The sequence below is a fragment of the Ctenopharyngodon idella genome, chromosome 23 (assembly GCF_019924925.1).
Source record: "Ctenopharyngodon idella isolate HZGC_01 chromosome 23, HZGC01, whole genome shotgun sequence".
NCBI lineage: Eukaryota > Metazoa > Chordata > Actinopteri > Cypriniformes > Xenocyprididae > Ctenopharyngodon > Ctenopharyngodon idella.
In genome coordinates, this window is record NC_067242.1 from 21294484 (window position 1) to 21312685 (window position 18202).

General features: G+C 38.6%; 1 protein-coding gene across 9 annotated transcripts in view; it reads left to right on the forward strand.

Annotated features, from left to right (window-relative positions):
- si:ch211-285f17.1 (sickle tail protein homolog) overlaps positions 1 to 18202 on the forward strand; it is a 154194-nt gene that overhangs the window by 84177 nt on the left and 51815 nt on the right. For 8 of the 9 annotated variants that reach the window (XM_051883033.1, XM_051883032.1, XM_051883029.1 and 5 more), the window contains exon 2: positions 9196 to 9488. In XM_051883033.1, coding sequence (XP_051738993.1) covers positions 9196 to 9488 — 293 coding nt within the window. Of the gene's footprint in view, positions 1 to 9195; positions 9489 to 14086; positions 14289 to 18202 lie in introns of those variants that run through there. The other variant, XM_051883035.1, reaches the window with a different exon arrangement.

Below are 18202 nucleotides of genomic sequence, written 5' to 3' on the forward strand. Positions count from 1 at the left end.
GTGAGACGATGAGGTGCAGTCATGTCTGAATAAGAGCACTGACATTTGAAGGTGCTTATCTCGCTTTAGAGCAGCGAAAGGATTCTAATCACATTTTAATAAAGCCATTTCAGCACTGTTTTATTAAAACATAAATTGTAATTTGGCAAAGCCCATGAACAGAATGAAGAATCTGTCTGCAATAAGACTGATGTGTGTGTCTGTGTTCACCAGACTGTATTCAGTACCTTATTGTCTATATCCCTGCCAGGACAGACTCCTGTTAAATCTCAACAGATAGACAGACAGAATGACTTTGGCTGCTTCCTATACTATACAGAATGCCCGTGATGTACCACGTCCCACTTTATCTTATTCATTTCATCTGTCTCTTTTTCTGTCTGTCTCTCTCTCACACACGCACACACCTTTGGATGTCTCTTCTCCAGCTGTGTGAGGAATGATCCATGAGTTCATTCTGCCAAATATAATCAAGATGCAATTCTCACAGCTAGGGCTGGTGTGTGTGTGTGTGTATGTGTGCATGAGCAGCTGTTCACAGGCGGCTCCCTCATCTTTTCTCTTCATGGTGCCGCAAGCCCCTCTGTTGGCAGGGCGACCGTTGACACGGAGACAAACACACAGCCGAGAGCTCCTTTATTCACTTTATTAAGGGGAAGGGTCAGTCATGGCCAACTGCGCAGTAACTCACATACTCAAACTGTCATGTAATACACATATGGAAACAAAACTCTAAAACTACACAGTACAAAAAACGTATACTCATAATTGAGAACAAAAACTATTCAGAATACACTGTCACTTGTTAGTATCAGTTAGTGTGTTTCACTTTGTAATAGAGTTCTCTCTTATGGCCACTTCCCAAACAACACTGAATTATGCCATGTAAACAGTTTACTGCGATAGACAGATAGATAGATAGATAGATAGATAGATAGATAGATCCCTTGTACCCTTTTTAGAGTTAGTATTTGTATGTTTATACAAATAAGGGCACTAAAAAGTGGATGAATAAGACGATAATCTGATAACGGAAGGCAAGCGTTGAGCAGACTGAACTCTGACACTGTTATCCGGTTCTACTCTTCTGCTTGCAGATCAAAAGATCACTTCCACTGTAAACAGATACTGAAAGCTGAAAGCTGAACTCTTCCTGTGAGAGAGGCCAACATTTTACCAGGCTGTGTTGTAGCACCATTACAGCATCACAAAGTTCTTTATTTACAGTAGAAAGCTTTTATTAAATAAATAAGAACACTCACCTGCACACATGCAGGAACTAAAATAGTAACACACTTTCTTTACTCCACACCTGTTTTACAGACACCTATAAATGTGTGTATATGTGAAAAAGTCTGTAGATCATAAACTTTCAGCAGGAAAAACATCTGCTCTCTTTTACTGCATACTTCATGCTCTAGTGGTCAAACGATACAGCTGATGGCTGTTATAAGGCCAACATGCACTGTATAATACAATTTAATGAAAGCAAATAATCCACAATTGCCAATATATCAGTCTATCTATACTTTAATTTAGTCTATATATATATATATATATATATATATATATATATATATATATATATATATATATATATATATATATACGGTACTGTGTAAAAGTCTTGGGCATGTTAGTATTTTCACACACACACACACACACACACACACATACACACACACACACACACACACACACACACACACAAATGGTTTTAACCCAGTTATCTATATCTTTTCCTGTAGTGTATCAGTAGGACATACAGTATCAGTTTACATTTCCAAACTTCTGCCATTAAATGTAATAATCCAGTGAGATTTTTGTATGTATAAACTATGTGCAAGTGTACCTAGGACAAAAGCTGTTTTAAACACAAAGGGTGGTCACAACAAATATTGATTTGATTTAGTTAATAGAAGTTAAGTGATAAATAAAATCTATTTATGATGTTATTTTTGAAAGTATTCTCACTTTACAGCATTTTTACACTAATGCCTAAAACTTTTCAAAGTACTGTAGCTTTACAGGTCGGTTTATTCTAGCATCTTGGCAACAATTAATTGCATAAGGAATGTTTGGAAATGTAAACTGATATTTCCTACTAACACACTACAGCAAAAGATATAAATAACTGGCTTAAAACCATTTTCTTTTGTGCGTGTGAAAATACTAACGTGCCTAAGACGTCTGTAAAGTAATCAAGTGTAGCGTCAGTTCTGGCAGGTCACGTCAGTCAAGCTCGCATCAGCTGACTCACAGGTGACTCACGTCTACCTATAGGAATACAACGTCTATCACAGCATCGATATATAAGCTCCTCGGTATTATCAGTAGCTATCGCATTTCTCAGGAGCTAATTACCCTCCTCCATCCCCAGCTCCTCCTCTCATTAGTCAGGATTTGGCCTTCTGATTCCCTTTTGAATCAGACTAATTCTTGAAAATTAATGACATTAATGATATCTGCACATTTATGTTGGTTCTGTTCTGCTACCCTAAGGGGGGTTATTGCTGCTCTCCCTAACTCTTATCCATGCTAGGCTGCATGGATGCGCAGGGTGTTCTTGCCCAGAACAGAACCATACCGCCAATCCAAACTCTATGCAATTATCAATCATATTTGACGATAGTGGTCCTGACAGAACTGTATATATGTAACACTTCAGGCCCTACTCTGCTGTTCTGTGCAGGCCTTGAACCCGGGTCTCTGGCATGGGAGGCGGGCGTGCTCACAAGGACACAGTCTCTAGCATGCTGAGGTTTCCTTGCACAGCTCTTACTAGCTGGCCTCCGTTACACTCACCCCCATACACCTCACTCCCATCCAGGTCACGGCACCAATGTAATCCCTCAAGTCCCACTCGCCCCGCTCTGTGCAGGCCTCAAACCCGGGTCTCCAGCATGGGAGGCGGGAACACTAACAAGGATGCTAAAGACCGCAGTCTCTAGCATGCCTCTTGAGGCCAGGGGAGTGAGGTTTACTCACACAGCTCTTACTAGCTGGCCTCCGTTACATATATGTACACAGGTGATTTGTGACAGGTGTTGCTGATCATTACTCTGGTTACTCTCACCAGAGTACTGATTAACTCACATTCACTCATTGTCTGGACTAGATTGTGTTTAAATTGCTACAGATTCTCTCCAGTTATACTTATGTGTGGAATTTACCTGTTATCCTCTGTTGTCATCATCATCCTGTTCACCAGTCTGCTCAACTTCCAGTCATCCTTGTTCCAGTATTTCCAGTTGTATCCTCTGTATTATCATCCTCATCTGCAAAGACTGTATTATTATTCATCTGCACTGCCTCCAATTATTACTTCGCGGTTCAGTACTCACCGTTTTGTTGTCATCTCACCTGTTGTTTTTCAATAAAGCCCTGATGTTGATCCCTGCTGTTGAGTTTATATGTATGTATTCATGAATAAAGGTGAGATAGACTATATATATATATATATATATATATATATAATGTACATGTCAACATTTTCTGTTGAGAAATCTTTGTCTTAATTTCTCAGGGAATTTGTCAGTGTCTCCTACCTTGGGCTTGTTGCTTTCTGAGGAAACGAGATCATCTATGAGAATTTGTTTGAACAGAGCGAGTCAGATTTAATCTGGATTACAACTTGATGAAGGAGATAAAAACAGATTCTGCCTGAAGGCTTTGTGAATTTTTTGTATTGTCTTAAGGGTTTATCAGTCTCGTTACCTGAACATGCTGCCATTGTGATCAGAGAAGAAGAGGCAAAGTCACACCCGTATCACATTATCTTGTTTTTATGCTTTCATTATCCGATTAAAGTTAATTATTCAAGTAAAAGAAGACGAGGAGTACTTCTTGCCACCCTACCCCTGAAGCTCATCCTAAATGTGACAGTGATTGACAGTTGGAATCCATCACCCAGAATGCCTCAGGGTTTGAAGGATCTTAAATGGGCTTATTAGAGGTCTATAGAAAGTAAACAATCTGTAAAGAATTGTGTGTATGTATGTGTGTGTGGTTCTGGTAAACCCTACGTTGTGAGGTTTACAACTTTTTTTTGTTCAAAACAGCTTATAAATCTTACTAAATTATGTTTTTTGAAAATGTAAAAATGCAGAAAGTTTTCTGTGAGGCTTTACAATTTTACAAGTCGACATGAGCTTGGTTTAGCTTATTAAACATACTTTTTGAACGCAAATGAAAATGGATTTTACTTTTGTGAGGCGTGAGGAAGTGTATTGTGTGTATTATGAGGAAGTTATGTGTGTGTGTGTGATGTAAAATTGTGTATAAGATTCATTTATCTTATTAAATGACACTATCATCCCTTAGTCAGTAACTGTCTGCAGTAATGCAATATCCCCAGCTGCACAAAAGAGCACTGTCGAACCAGAAAGAGAGGGAGAGGGATGGAGAGAGATGTACATTGTTTTTAGAAGAGAGGAGATGAAAGTTTATGAGTGGGAGCACAGATACACATTCCTCCATAAATCCATTACTGAGCACAACCCTACACCACTGACCCCAAACGCACCGGGATACACACACATCTCCTCACTAAAGACACAAGCCCCGTTCAGGTTACAGCCGAATGCCAGGCCATTGTATCCTGTGACTAGGAATTGCAAGTTACAGGAGGTGAAGAAGACTGGAAGAGAAATAAAGAGTGTTTTTACAGGAGAAAGAGAGAGGGATGTGGTTAAACTTCCTCAGCATTGTTCAATGTGAGTTTTTTTTTTTTTTAATCGGAAGAGGAGGACTGTGTGGTTTGGGAGATGAGAATTGTGCTGTTTAGGCTTGTGGTTTAGAGAAAGTAAGCAGTTGGGAATATGTGTGATGAGAAAGAGCTTAATCAACATATTGCAGAAGGTCACTGGTGCTTTGGTAGGCATGAGAGGTGCTAATGTTTATTATGGCTGGCTCTGTGGATTTATTATGGCTGGTTTGGTCAGTTTGTGGGTATTTGGGCTTGTAATAGCTGGACGACTTTTATAGAGTTAATTTGTTGGCTTTAACTTTTGAAATGGAAGGACGGCTAGAAGAGTTTGGTTAACATGAAACAAGTACCTATTTAGAATACATTATTTATGATTAAGTGTTTATAAATTGCATTGTAGCATCTCAAGCTAAATTTAATTGTTGCATTTTCTTCTTTCTTAAGCTTTTGAGCTAGATCCACCAAACTTGGCATAAACCATTAGGCTTGTCTGACTCATTTTGCTGTTTCTTTTCTAAGTGCTCTGACTTCCAGTAGCGGACTTCCAAAGAGGCCAAAATTCCCCTTAGACTTACATTGATGGACTGCTCAAAATAAGCCAAGACTCCAACTAAAGTAAAGTCACTCTATATCTATCAACACTGTACTAGCTACATGCTAACAATGTTTAGCAAGATTCTAAAACATGCTAGCAAGTAGCAACATGTAAATACAAATGGCCTTAAAACTTAAAACTCTACAAATTTTATTATCTAGTTCATTTTAATATATGTTGGGATATAATTATACAGTAGTACATTTAGAAAGATATCAGGTTTGACAGTTTTACAAGTCTTGTGGTCAAGGTAATGAAATCACTTTAATGCTGATATTTCTACAAATACCCACTCTTCACTTATCAGTTGTCACTAACAGGGTTGACATTTCAAGATCATCACTTACTGACAAACATAAAATGTATGATTAAAAGGTGACTTGTAACATGGTTGACATAACCTGGGGAAACAACTCCAAGTCTTTTTAATTGCACATTATGTCAACTAAAATCTAAATATATGTTGAGAGAGAATAAAGAACAAATGCCATCCTGCATAAATGTTGTTCCATTCATACATATTTTAAATAATATTACAACCTATTGAACAAACTGTACATCTGTTTCACATAGGTCTGTCAAATAAAACATGGGGTCTACCCTGACATAAGGAATAGTGTTTAGTTAACAAAAAAACAACAATACAAGTCGTACAAGAGCATACAAGTGGTTCTTTCCTTTCCATGTGTTATGCATTAGCTTTCAGATCTGTCTGTCTGAGCTGACTGAACTATGAATTACTCACTGTATGCGTTCACACACAGACACAAATATTCTTATGTCTCTTTGATGAAATGGCAGGCTTGAATAGGATTATAGAAGATATTTAAAACATTTTAAAATACCCTTCATTGAATAATTTACTTGCTGTGGAGCAGGCCGCCCCCATTCAGCTGTTGGAGGATTACAGTTCTCTCACAATCACTTCACATTAGACATACTGTGTCAGGAAAGAAATGTTCTTCAAAACAAGAGTATTTGACTTTTAGAGGCAGCAACAGGAAGCACATTGAATATGATAAAAGGACACAACCTGTTGTGCTTTAAACCAACAAGGGCATAAATCCAATTTTCTTTAGATAAAGAATTAAAACAAATGTTAGATAAACTGTTATATATAACAAAATTATCATAGCATGAAAAATGGATGTTTTTAAACACATGAAAAATCTGTGATCTGTAACTATTCAACCCTGTTGCCAAAGTTATTTTTTAGAAAAATTATCAAACCATTTTTTTTTCTGTGATTTATGAGAAATGTTTTATGAATTAAAGTTTAACAATAACTAGTAACCAACATTTCATGTCACATTACTTATTCTGTACTGATTAATAACATAATTTAGGCTAAACATGTAACCCTGTTACTTGCAATCCTGTTAATATATTTTATTTAATTATTATGTTTATTTATTGTCTATTTTTAGAAATTACACAATCACACAAATCACTGTTTTAAACCATATTCAGCTGATCACATTTTGGTAACAGGGTTGCACAAATCGCAAACCTCATACACAATAATAATAATAATAATAATAATAAATAAAAAATGCCTAAGACGTCATAGAACATTTAGTTTAACTTCCTGACACTATTTTCTAAAGTGTTAAGCACTACCTTTCACTGACCTTTTGTTGAAAAACAACTAAATATTTTCTTACTTTATTTTGTAACTCATTTGTGAAATGTGGCAGTACATGGCGGAAAATATAGACAAGAAGGTTAACATATTGAGAGAAAATTATAATAAAAAAACAATTGTGAGAAGGAGAGAGGAAGTAAGGATCTAGCACCTGTTGGCAAGGGGCCCTCGCTAAGCTTTACATGGGAACGTTAACGTCACCGTCACCTTTTTAGGTCTGGGAATGAGGACACACACACAGACTCCGGCACACTCAGCATGCAGCGGGGTGTTTTCAATTGACAAGTTTCTAGAGTTGATCACGAGTGTTGAGAGTAATCCAGACTCCATTAAAGTCAACTGCTAAAGCGTCTTTCACTCATGTGAAAGGCTGTGGAATCTGGCCAACAGCTGCTCTCTACAGACAGACTCTCAAATTCAGTGTCTATAGGGTCATTGTATTGGAGAGCATGGCAGAACTTGGAGAAGAGAATAGGACAGACTTGCCTGGGGGAGGTAAGGGCTGCGTGACTCTGATGTAGACGTGATAAAGCAAGGTTGCAATGACAGGGTTGAATGTTTGCTGTATGGGACAGGATTTCTCGATTTTCTTGTTGACTTACTTTGAGATTATGTGTACAAGTGTGTGTGTGTGTGTGTATAGCTTAGCAGTTATAAATAGACCCAATAGATTGCTGTCATGTGACACTTGGGGTACGGGGGAGGAGGATGGGTTTCAGGACTTCTCAGCCTTACACTCTTGCACTTAATATTCAGTAATATTATTGATTTGACTGCATTGACACTATTGGATGAGAACAGAACTTGAAGTGAATTGAGCTGGATGATGACTGTGACACCACTTTTTTTTTTCTGCAGAGCTGCTTTATAGGCCCTGTTTACACGTGGTATTAAGATGCATTTTGCTCGATCGGATTACAAGTGGACGATGCTAAATACAGGTGTAAACAGGGTCTAAAACGAAAGCTTGTCCACTTTCAACCACTTCAAGAGGTAGTTGAAAACGCATAAAAGACAACAAAAGACCACCTACTCTCCGCCTACTGACCTAATGAGTAAAAATTTTGGGAAGTGCGCTAGCAAGACAGGATTTAAACTTCGTCGGCTGAAGACCCAAGTTTGGTTTGAAGACTAAAAATGTACCAAGCACAATGTTCTCTAACCGTTCCTGATTTCTAACACGCACTCACCGCGTTTGCCATGGTCTCGCGGCTGTCAGAGCAGAAACGAAAGCTGCTCTCCTTATGTTTTTCGGTCGTCTCCAGGTGCGTTCATATGTAAATTACACAAACTTATTTTGTCCATTAGATCGAAAAATCTGAAAAAAGATCCATACATTTGCCCGGCCACAGACCCTTAACTGAATCAACACTGATCAGGTGAAGCTTTTTGGAGCTGCGTTACAGCAGAATTGAATTCTGTTTGCATCATTGTTCATTATTTTCTACTGAAAAGCTGCTTTGAAACAGTCTCTATTGTATAAAGTGCCATATAAACAAGGTGAGTTGACTTGGCAATTTCAGATATTTATTCTCCTTTTGATGGGCTTTTATAGTATACAACAGGAGCGCTTTGCGAGAGTGAACATTAGCCTACTGTTTCTCACCAATCTCTTGGGGCCATATCTCAAAATCAGCGTAAGTACCCATTATTGAGAAAAAATGGCCATGTTAGGTACAAACATCTGTGTGCCAGTTTCACAAAGGAGGGCAGTACATCAGAGAGGCAGGTCATTCCCAACAGTAGTTTTGCTGAGACCGTCTTTTCTCTTCTGCACTTCTACAATTCTTTCAGCGGCTATGACTCTGTAAAAACACTAAATATAACTGAATGTGCTTGTGTTATTTTAGCATGAAATTTTAATCACCTCTAAGAAAGTGTATCTACATTTAACTGTTTCAAATGAAATTTTAATATGTGCGTGTCTTGTGGGTGTGTGTCACATTTGATACGAGTAAACATATCAGTGCTAGCGTGCTGTGCACAGTTAGCTTTGTTAGGACATGTTTGCTTCTTTCGGCTTTTGGAAACTTTAGCTTGTGGATGAGCAACCTGACAGCTTTATTTAATAAATCACACCCTCCTGTCCTGACAACGCTCCATCTGAGAATCATATGTTTGACATCTGTAAAAGTTTGTTTAGCCTGTGTGTGTCTGTACGTAACACCCATATGTGAAGATAAGGTCCACAAGGAAAAAATTCTCATATATTTAGCTAATCATTTCATTTCATCTCTTTTTCCCCAGAGCCTCTGAAGGGTAATCTAAAGGTGACTTCCAGTGAAGACGCCGAACACCTGACCCGTAAACAGCAGGTTGTCTCCGCTAACAGCCCTGGTTTCCGCTGCGAGCCCAAATCCGCCCGGGCAGGGGCTCCACGTAGACACACTGTGGGCGGAGCGCGCAGCTCACGGGAGATTCTGGCCATGCAGCCCTCAGATATGGACAAAAAACGAGAGGCCTTTTTAGAACATCTGAAGCAGAAGTACCCACACCATGCCTCCGCAATCATGGGCCATCAAGAAAGACTACGAGAACAGGTGAAGATCACCGTCGATACTGTATGTTGTGCCACTGTCAGCTCCAGAAGTTGTTCACTAATGTATCTGATCTAGAGATGAAGTGTGGAAATAGGTGTATTTAGCATCATAAACAATGTTGAATGACAGATGAATGACAGCCCTGGGCTAAATCTCTTTACAAGAGTGCATTTTCATACATTTGTTTGTCATATAATAGCCACTTATGCAGTACTTAATTGTAGGTTTATAAAACGGCAACTCAAAAATGACATGCATTTATAATCAAGTAAAAGTTTGAGCCACTTTATTAGGTACACCTTGCTAGTACCAGGCTGGATCCGCTTTTGCCCTCAGAACTCCCTTAATTATTTGTGGCAAAAATTCAGCAAGGTGCTGGAAACATTCCTCAGAGATTTTAGTCCATATTGACATGAAAGCATTACGCAGTTGCTGCAGATTTGTCGGCTGCACATCCATGATGCAAATCTCCTGTTGCACCACATCCCAAAGGTGCTCTATTGGATTGAGATCTGGTGACTGTGGAGGCCACTTGAGTATAGTGAACTCATTGTCATGTTCACGTAAGATGATTTAGCTTTGCGAGATTGTGTGTTATCCTGCTGGAAGCCATCAGAAGATGGGTACACTGTGGTCATAAAGGGATGGACATGGTCAGCAACAATTTTTAGATAGGCTGTGACATTTAAACGATGCTAAATTGGTACTAAGGGGCCCAAAGTGTGCCAAGAAAATATCCCCCACACCACTAGCAGCCTGAACCATTGATACAAGGTTGGATGGATCCATGCTTTCATGCTGTTTACGTCAAATGCCGACCCTACCATCTGAATGTTGCAGCAGAAATTGAGACTCATCAGACCAGGCAATGTTTTTTGCGAATTGTAGCCTCAGTTTCCTGTTCTTATCTGACAGGAGTGGCACTAGTGTGGTCTTTTGCTGCTGTAGCCCATCTGCTTCAATGTTCGATGTGTTGTGTGTTCAGAGATGCTCTTCTGCAGACCTTGGTTGTAACAAGTGGTTATTTGAGTTACTGTTGCCTTTTAATTGGCTCAAGTCTGGCCTTTCTTCTCTGACCTCTGGCATCAACAAGGCATTTTCGCCCACAGAACTGCTGCTTACTGAATATTTTCTCTTTTTCGGAGAATTCTCTGTAAACCCTATGGTTGTGCATGAAAATCCCAGTTAGATCAGCAGTTTCTGAAATACTCCGACCAGTTTGTCTGGCACCAGCAACCATGCCATGTTCAAAGTCACTTAAATCATCTTTCTTCCCCATTCCAATGCTCAGTTTGAACTTCAGCAGATCGTTTTGACCACGTCTGCATTGAGTTGCTGCCATGTGATTGGCTAATGAGATATTTGCATTAACAAGCAGTTGAACAGGTGTACCTAATAAAGTGGCCAGTGAGTGTATATACAGTATCTGTGAATATCAGATTTTGAAGGGTCTGTGCTTACTGGAAAAATGTTTTCCAAAACCAGTGATCACATTTTTTCTTGGTATCTGTGGTCATGTGTTTTTGTTTTCACCGCCGTTACTTTGTCCTGCTGATGGTCATAAATATGGCATATGAGTGAAAAAATCACATGACAGAAACAGATGAATAGTAAAAAATACAAACTGTGAAAACATATCACATGCAAAACAAATATGGCATGTTGCAATACCAGGAAAAGAAAGTAAAAATGATCATTCACCAGTGGCTGAATGATTTAAGGCAACTGCCGTTTTATTACATGCAGTTAGAAGCTGAAGTGGTTATATATTTATTTTATGTTTGCAATGATTACACTAAACCAAGCAAAATCATAGTAAAAGCAGTGTCTTGTGAGTGTGTGTGTGTGTGTGTGTGTGTGTGTGTGTGTGTGTGTGTGTTAACTATTGGACTTCCATAGGTCAGTAAAAGGTTGTCCACAGGTTTTCTTTGTTCCGGATCTTGAGGTCTGAGTTATCTAGTGGCTGTTAATATCTTATAGAGGCCATACAGTAAAGAAAAGAAGTAAAAAGAAGAGAAACTTTTTATCTGGTCTACTTTCTCAAAAAACCCCTTCAGGGAACAATAAACATATTGAGTGATGTTAGCAGTTACTGCAGTGAATGACGCATATACGCAATATGAAAGCATATTCAGTGTATAATTTTGACATTCAGGCATTGCTGTCCTTACGCTGCACATTCTTCAGTTATGACCTCAGGGATCACCTCTCAGCCAACTCATATTATTAACTCCATTTATTATATTATAAATTATTTTGATATTAAAGGAACACTCCACTTTTTTTGAAAATAGGCTCATTTTCCAACTCCCCTAGAGTTAAACAGTTGAGTTTTACCGTTTTCGAATCCATTCAGCCGATCTCCGGATCTGGCGGTACCACTTTTAGCATAGCTTAGCATAGTTCATTGAATCTGATTAGACCGTTAGCATCTCGTTAAAAAATGACCAAAGAGTTTCAATATTTTTCCTATTTAAAACTTGACTCTTCTGTAGTTACATAGTGTACTAAGACCGAAGGAAAATTAAAAGTTGCGATTTTCTAGGCCGATATGACTAGGAACTATACTGCAGCAGGCGTAATGATATTACACAGCGTCTCTCACAAATGTCTCCATGGTTGCAAGGCACACTCCCTGTGCAAGCAGGGGGTCACAGACGCTGCGTAATATCATTGCGCCTGCTGCAGCCATGGTACGGCAGCAAAGTTCCTTGATTATTACGCCGGAATGACAGTATAGTTCCTAGTCATATCGGCCTAGAAAATCGCAACTTTTAATTTTCCTTCGGTCTTAGTACACTATGTAACTACAGAAGAGTCAAGTTTTAAATAGGAAAAATATTGAAACTCTTTGGTCATTTTTTAACGAGATGCTAACGGTCTAATCAGATTCAATGAACTATGCTAAGCTATGCTAAAAGTGGTACCGCCAGATCCGGAGATCGGCTGAATGGATTCGAAAACGGTAAAACTCAACTGTTTAACTGTAGGGGAGCTGGAAAATGAGCCTATTTTCAAAAAAAGTGGAGTTTTCCTTTAAAAAGGCTGAATACTGTGAAATAGTTTTCTTTCTCACTGCAACCCCACAACCAACCAAACTCTAGAGTCCCAGAGTACTTAAAACGGTTGTAAATAGATTGACCTCTCATTCCGAACAGGTGGAGGTTTGTTTTATATTTCCCCCCTTTGGCCGAAAGAATCCATTTTCAGTGTTTTGTGTCCAGCCGTTGTTGCCTGAGGTGAGAACTGAAGTCTGTGCCATATATCACATTGACACATTTTTGCTGTCAGGTCATGCCCTAAAATTTCCATTTTCTGTTCTGTTTCACACTAAAGTCAGAATGTTTTAGAAAAGTGACAGAAAAGTTTAGCACCGACCAAATTTTAAAGTATATGTTTCTGGTTTAACATAACAAATGTTTCTTTTATAGCACAACCCGGGATAATTTATACATAACCTTTTTGGATATATCATTTAATGATATGAAGATTGCTTTAAAACAACATGCTTTCTTTAAAATGCACTGGTTTGCCCATACTTATCCACTCAGTGGGTCTGTGGAATGTTATTTGGATTGCCCCAGGGGGTATTAAAACGAAAAGGTGGGGGCAGGGACAGAACGCCTTCCCACAGCGGGTGAGGGAGTGTTGCGTGTTTACTCTGATTGAAAACAAAAGGCTCCTCACCTGCTCTTGAAGACCTACACAGCAGAACAATGGATGTGATTGACAGCTTCTCAAGAATGAGAGTACTTGGCTGTAGAGTGTGAGTGTGTGTGTGCGAGTTTGTAACAGTGTGGGCGGATATGCACACAGAGAAAGACAGGGAGAGGGAGAGAGAGAGGAATTTTGATTGGTTTAGTGCCCAGTCATCCATACACTTGACTAACCGTGTCTTATTTGTATAGTCAATCATTTGCTTTTACAATACTTCACACAAACATCTTATTATAAAATAATTGCACCGATCAACATTATGAAAGCATATCTTGTTTTAATGGTGGGGATTGTTAATAAGTATTCGAACTGTTCAATGCTGCTTTAATCAGGTCATGATGCATTATGTGTCATATGACCTGTTGTCTCTATTTTGTATAGGCGTTCTGTAGCTGACACATTGCTGACCATTGAACACTATCAGCAGGGATGTTCTGAATTGCACAATAACAGAAGTTTAGTATTTATTTTAGTTGTGTAATCCTTACCTGCCCTCCACCTCAAACTAAATCAAAAGTAGGAGAGCCCGGGAAGTGTTGCATCATGTGTTGTTTAAACATGGGTAGAATTTAAGTGTTTTTTGGACTATTTGTTTCAAATTTTAATATAATATTATTAATGAAAGTAGTTGAAATCTTTATTGAAGTGTTTATTAATGCTGTTGTCACTACTGAATGGGTTGTAACACTAATAATAAAATCAAATGGGTGTTTTAAATTTATTATGTTAATCACATTTACTTGTTCAAAATAAGTGTCCTATTTGTGTGATGATTTGTGCAGGTATTTTGGGTGGAGAGTTATAGGGATTTGAAGTCACCATAGTAATGTGTGATGTAAGAACAGGCTTGGCTCAGTTTACAAGTAGGTGAGCGCGCAGAGAGCTGCTGAGGCAAAGCGCGGAGAGGAGGGGCGCGCGACTCACACACTCAAACACTCGCTCTCGGGCACTACATTGCGCGAACTGTACTTTCTCCAGGAATAGGGATCTAAAAGGACATGGCATACTAGTATTCAACGTCCTTCCAAATCATGGGATTACTGAGAATGAGTCTCAACTGAGGACGATTGTTTGTGGAATAAGGTAATGTAACAATTCCTCATACTTTTTTTTTTTTTTTTTTAATTTGCAGTCTATTTTATAAACTCAATGCATTCGCCAGCACGCACGCTGATGATCGCGCGAGCGTCTCCAGTCTGGTTCGGAAACTTCTGAACGCGTTCTGTAACTAGAGACGGCGCGCGCATGTTTGCTTTTCTGTATGTTACTGTTGCAGTAAGTAATCCGATATGGGATTCATTCTGGAGTGTGACACGGCTATAAAGATGCGGACGAGAAGGAAGACAATGGTAGGGATCTGCTATTTCCATCCAGGTGTGCTCAGTGGGCGTTTGGAGTGGGTCGTGGGAGGCTTGTAAACTTCTTAGCCGTCGTTTGGATGTATTTCGTTGAGTGTTCCATCATGCCCGTTTCAGATGATGAACAATGATAAACTTCTTGAGATGTGGTTTTGTGTTGTTTTTCCTGCTCTTGTCTGCGTGGGAAGATATGAGGTGTGGAACCCAGGCTTTTGGGTTTGTTGTTGGAGTGTGCTGTTTACAGTAGTATGGGATGGGGGCGGGGCTTCTGAACGCAGAACGTTCTTATTTGGTTCTAAACGGTTAGGGGAACGTTCTGTGTTTGCTAGGTGCACACTGCATAGCAAGCAGAGTTGGGCAAGTTACTTCCAAAATGTAATACATTACTAGTTACTGTCATTTGAAAGTAATTAGTTACATTACAATATTACTGTCTCTGAATTGAATGCGTTACACTTCTTTTGAGTTACTTTCACCAAACTAACCACAGAAGTATGTAGTTCTTGTCCTTTTCTATTAAAATAATGGGAGTAGCTATGTCCATCTCACAAAAGTAGAATCCGTCTCAACCATTGAATTCCAGCAGCAGGAACATTTTACCTGCAGATTTTTTTCTCTGGTACTGGAACACTACTTAATTTCAGGTTAAAATGCTTTGTTGTAACGCGCATTACTGAGATTGTAACGAGAATAATATTGCCCAAATTTTATTAGTAATGCGTTATATTACTGTGTTACAGCAAAAAGTAATATATTACTGTAATATAATTACTTTTGTAATGCGTTACTCCCAACTCTGAAAGCAAGTACAATGCTGTACCAGGTGAGCTATCGAGCAAGTTTACTACATCAGAAAGCCAAACTTATGGTGCTGGTTATGTGAAGCAAACATGAAAAAGTATTATTTTACAAATAATGCACTGTTGTAGGCAAGTGTTTTGAGATTATAACATAGTATTGTGGAAGGGACCGCATAAAATAATTATTTATTAATCGATAATCTGACGCTTTGATAATAATTTGTCTGAAAATGAATAAAAGTTGTTGGTGATTTACTGCCACTAGTGTTCACTTCATCTGGAAACTACAGTGAATTGTATGGAATTTTTTGGAGCTTTGCAAAATGCGCCCAATGCGGCCATGTTGGTCAAATAAGGTATTACAATATGAAGCTAATTTTTCAGGTGACCTGACAAAACATATAGCCCTTTAGAACATCAATAGTGCTGTAAAGAAGCTGTTAGCATTTGCTTTCAAATGAAATGAGCCGTGTTATAGTCTATTAAAAAAGCCGTTTGGGCCTGTTTTGAAAGCTTCTCTATGATTTCTTCCTTTTGTAGATTTTGACAGCTAATGCAGTGACTGTATCGCTCACATAGGGCTGTGCATTCTGGGTGGAATCTAGGTTTGCTGCCAGACATTAGGCTGATTATAAGTGTAAGACTCATTTTTACATTCTTTAGAAAGAAGAATGTTCTACTAATTAGTGCTTGAATGAGACACGATTGTATAGGTTTGAAACACTATCACTCACTAATTATACTGCATAATCATTCGCAGCAATACTGTTTTATTGAGTTGTTGGGTGTCAGAAAAATGTAAGAGAAGCACTATATTAGCACAGTTTGCAGTCCTGATATGGGGCCACCTCATTCAGTGCAGTTTAACTTAGTGCAACAACCCCGCCTGGTCACAGATCAACTGCTTGGCACCTTCCCAGCTCTCCATCATTTCCGTTGTCTACCGAGAGCAGACATGAGTGAATTGATATATTAAAATGTTCAGTTGTGGGTCATTCCGGGGTCATGAGCTCACACTGGAGACGCTGTCAGTTCAAAGAGTGAGTGCAGTTTCAGTTTTGCATGTTTGGCTGCTTCATTCCCATGAATGGTCCAATTTCACAGGGCCATGCAAATACTATGGCAGCTGCTCTGATGGGGATTTGATGCTCATTTAAGCATGATGTGCAGAGGAGCCGGCCTGCTATGCACTGTTATGGTAGCTGAGAGGTACTTCCATTATGTGGAAATCACTGTACAAAAATAAGAACAATGGGGCGTCTTCTTGATGTTTTTTTTTTTTTTTAATGGAACTTTGCACATAACATTTAAGAGTAAGTAAATCACTGTTGTATTAACAACTTGTAGTTGTGGCCTAATGGTTAGAGAGTCAGACTTGGTGGGTTCGACTCTCAGTATTGACAGGAAATGTTGGTGGGGAGAGTAAATGAACAGTGCTCTCTTCCACTCTTATTATCCACAGCTGAGGTGCCCTTGAGCAAGGCACCTAACCCCCCGATCACTCTCCAGGTGCCACAGTATGAAATCATTTGGATGGGTAAAATGCACTTGGATGGGTAAAATTCCAAGTATGGGACACCATACTTGGCTACACGTCACGTCACTTTCACTTAATATCAGTCTCTGGTGACCCAATCACAAGTGTTGATGATGTCAAGCAATCGGGGCTGTTTAGTGAAGTTGGAGACTTTTTTACATTTTCTGATTGGACAGAACCCTTATTTTTGTGCAGTGGGTGCTCAATTCACCTTTGTTTATCAATGAAATGCAGTATATGGAAACGGGGGGAATGTGGGTAAGATGTTTTTGAAAGAAGTCTCTTATGTTAAAAGCGGCTACATTTGTTTATTTAAAATAAAAGTATTATACAGTAAAAGTATTATTGTAATTTAAAATAACTGCTTTAATATATTTTAATATTTATTCACGTGACGGCGAAGCTGAATTTTCAGCAGCCAAAGTTCAAGAGAACGGCATTTATTTAAAATAAAAATCGTTTGTAACTTTATAAATATCTTTACTAACTTTTGATCAATTTAATGCGTCCTTGCTGAATAAAGATATTCATTTTCATATCTCTCATATTTCATATCTCTGTTTATATAAGTAAAAAAATTGATTAAATTTTATCAAGTTTTTTTGAGAATGTGTCAATGGTAACCCCGTAGAGAAGGTGTGAGTGATGCTAAGTGTTCTCAGAAGTGTTTTGTCTCAATGTTAGACAGGTTTGAAAAGTAATTTTTCAGCATATATATATACCTCAGTGTAGTGACTCATTCTGTTACTATTTGTTTCCTCTTTTTTTGTTATTCTCCTCTTTTGTTCCACTCTTCTCTCTTACCTGTACCTTCTCTTATCGTGTCATCTGAAAGATATCATTTCTCTTTCTTCTTGTGCCTTTTTGAGTCATTGTGTGTGTGTGTGTGTGTGTGTGTGTGTATCTGTGAGTTTTTCACATGTGAGTGTGTGGCAGTAGCCAGTGTCCAGTAATGAGAGGGGTGAGTAAGTGACTGTCCTTTCTGAGGTTGAGGTTGACCAGGCTCTTCCTTTATGGATCAGTACCAGACCAAAGACCAGGATGAGGACCAAAGTTTCATTTTACTGAGTGGAGCCAGTTTGGTTAAAGCTGTAGTTTGAGACTGGGAACAGTGATATATATATATATTTGGAAAGAAATTAATACTTTCATTCAGTAAGGATGCATTAAATTGAACAAAAGTGACAGTAAAGACATTTATAATGTTACAAAAGATTTCTATTTAAAGTAAATGCTGTTCTTTTGAACTTTTGAAGAATTTTGAAAAAAACTAAAAGTATTACAGTTTACACAAATCAGCAT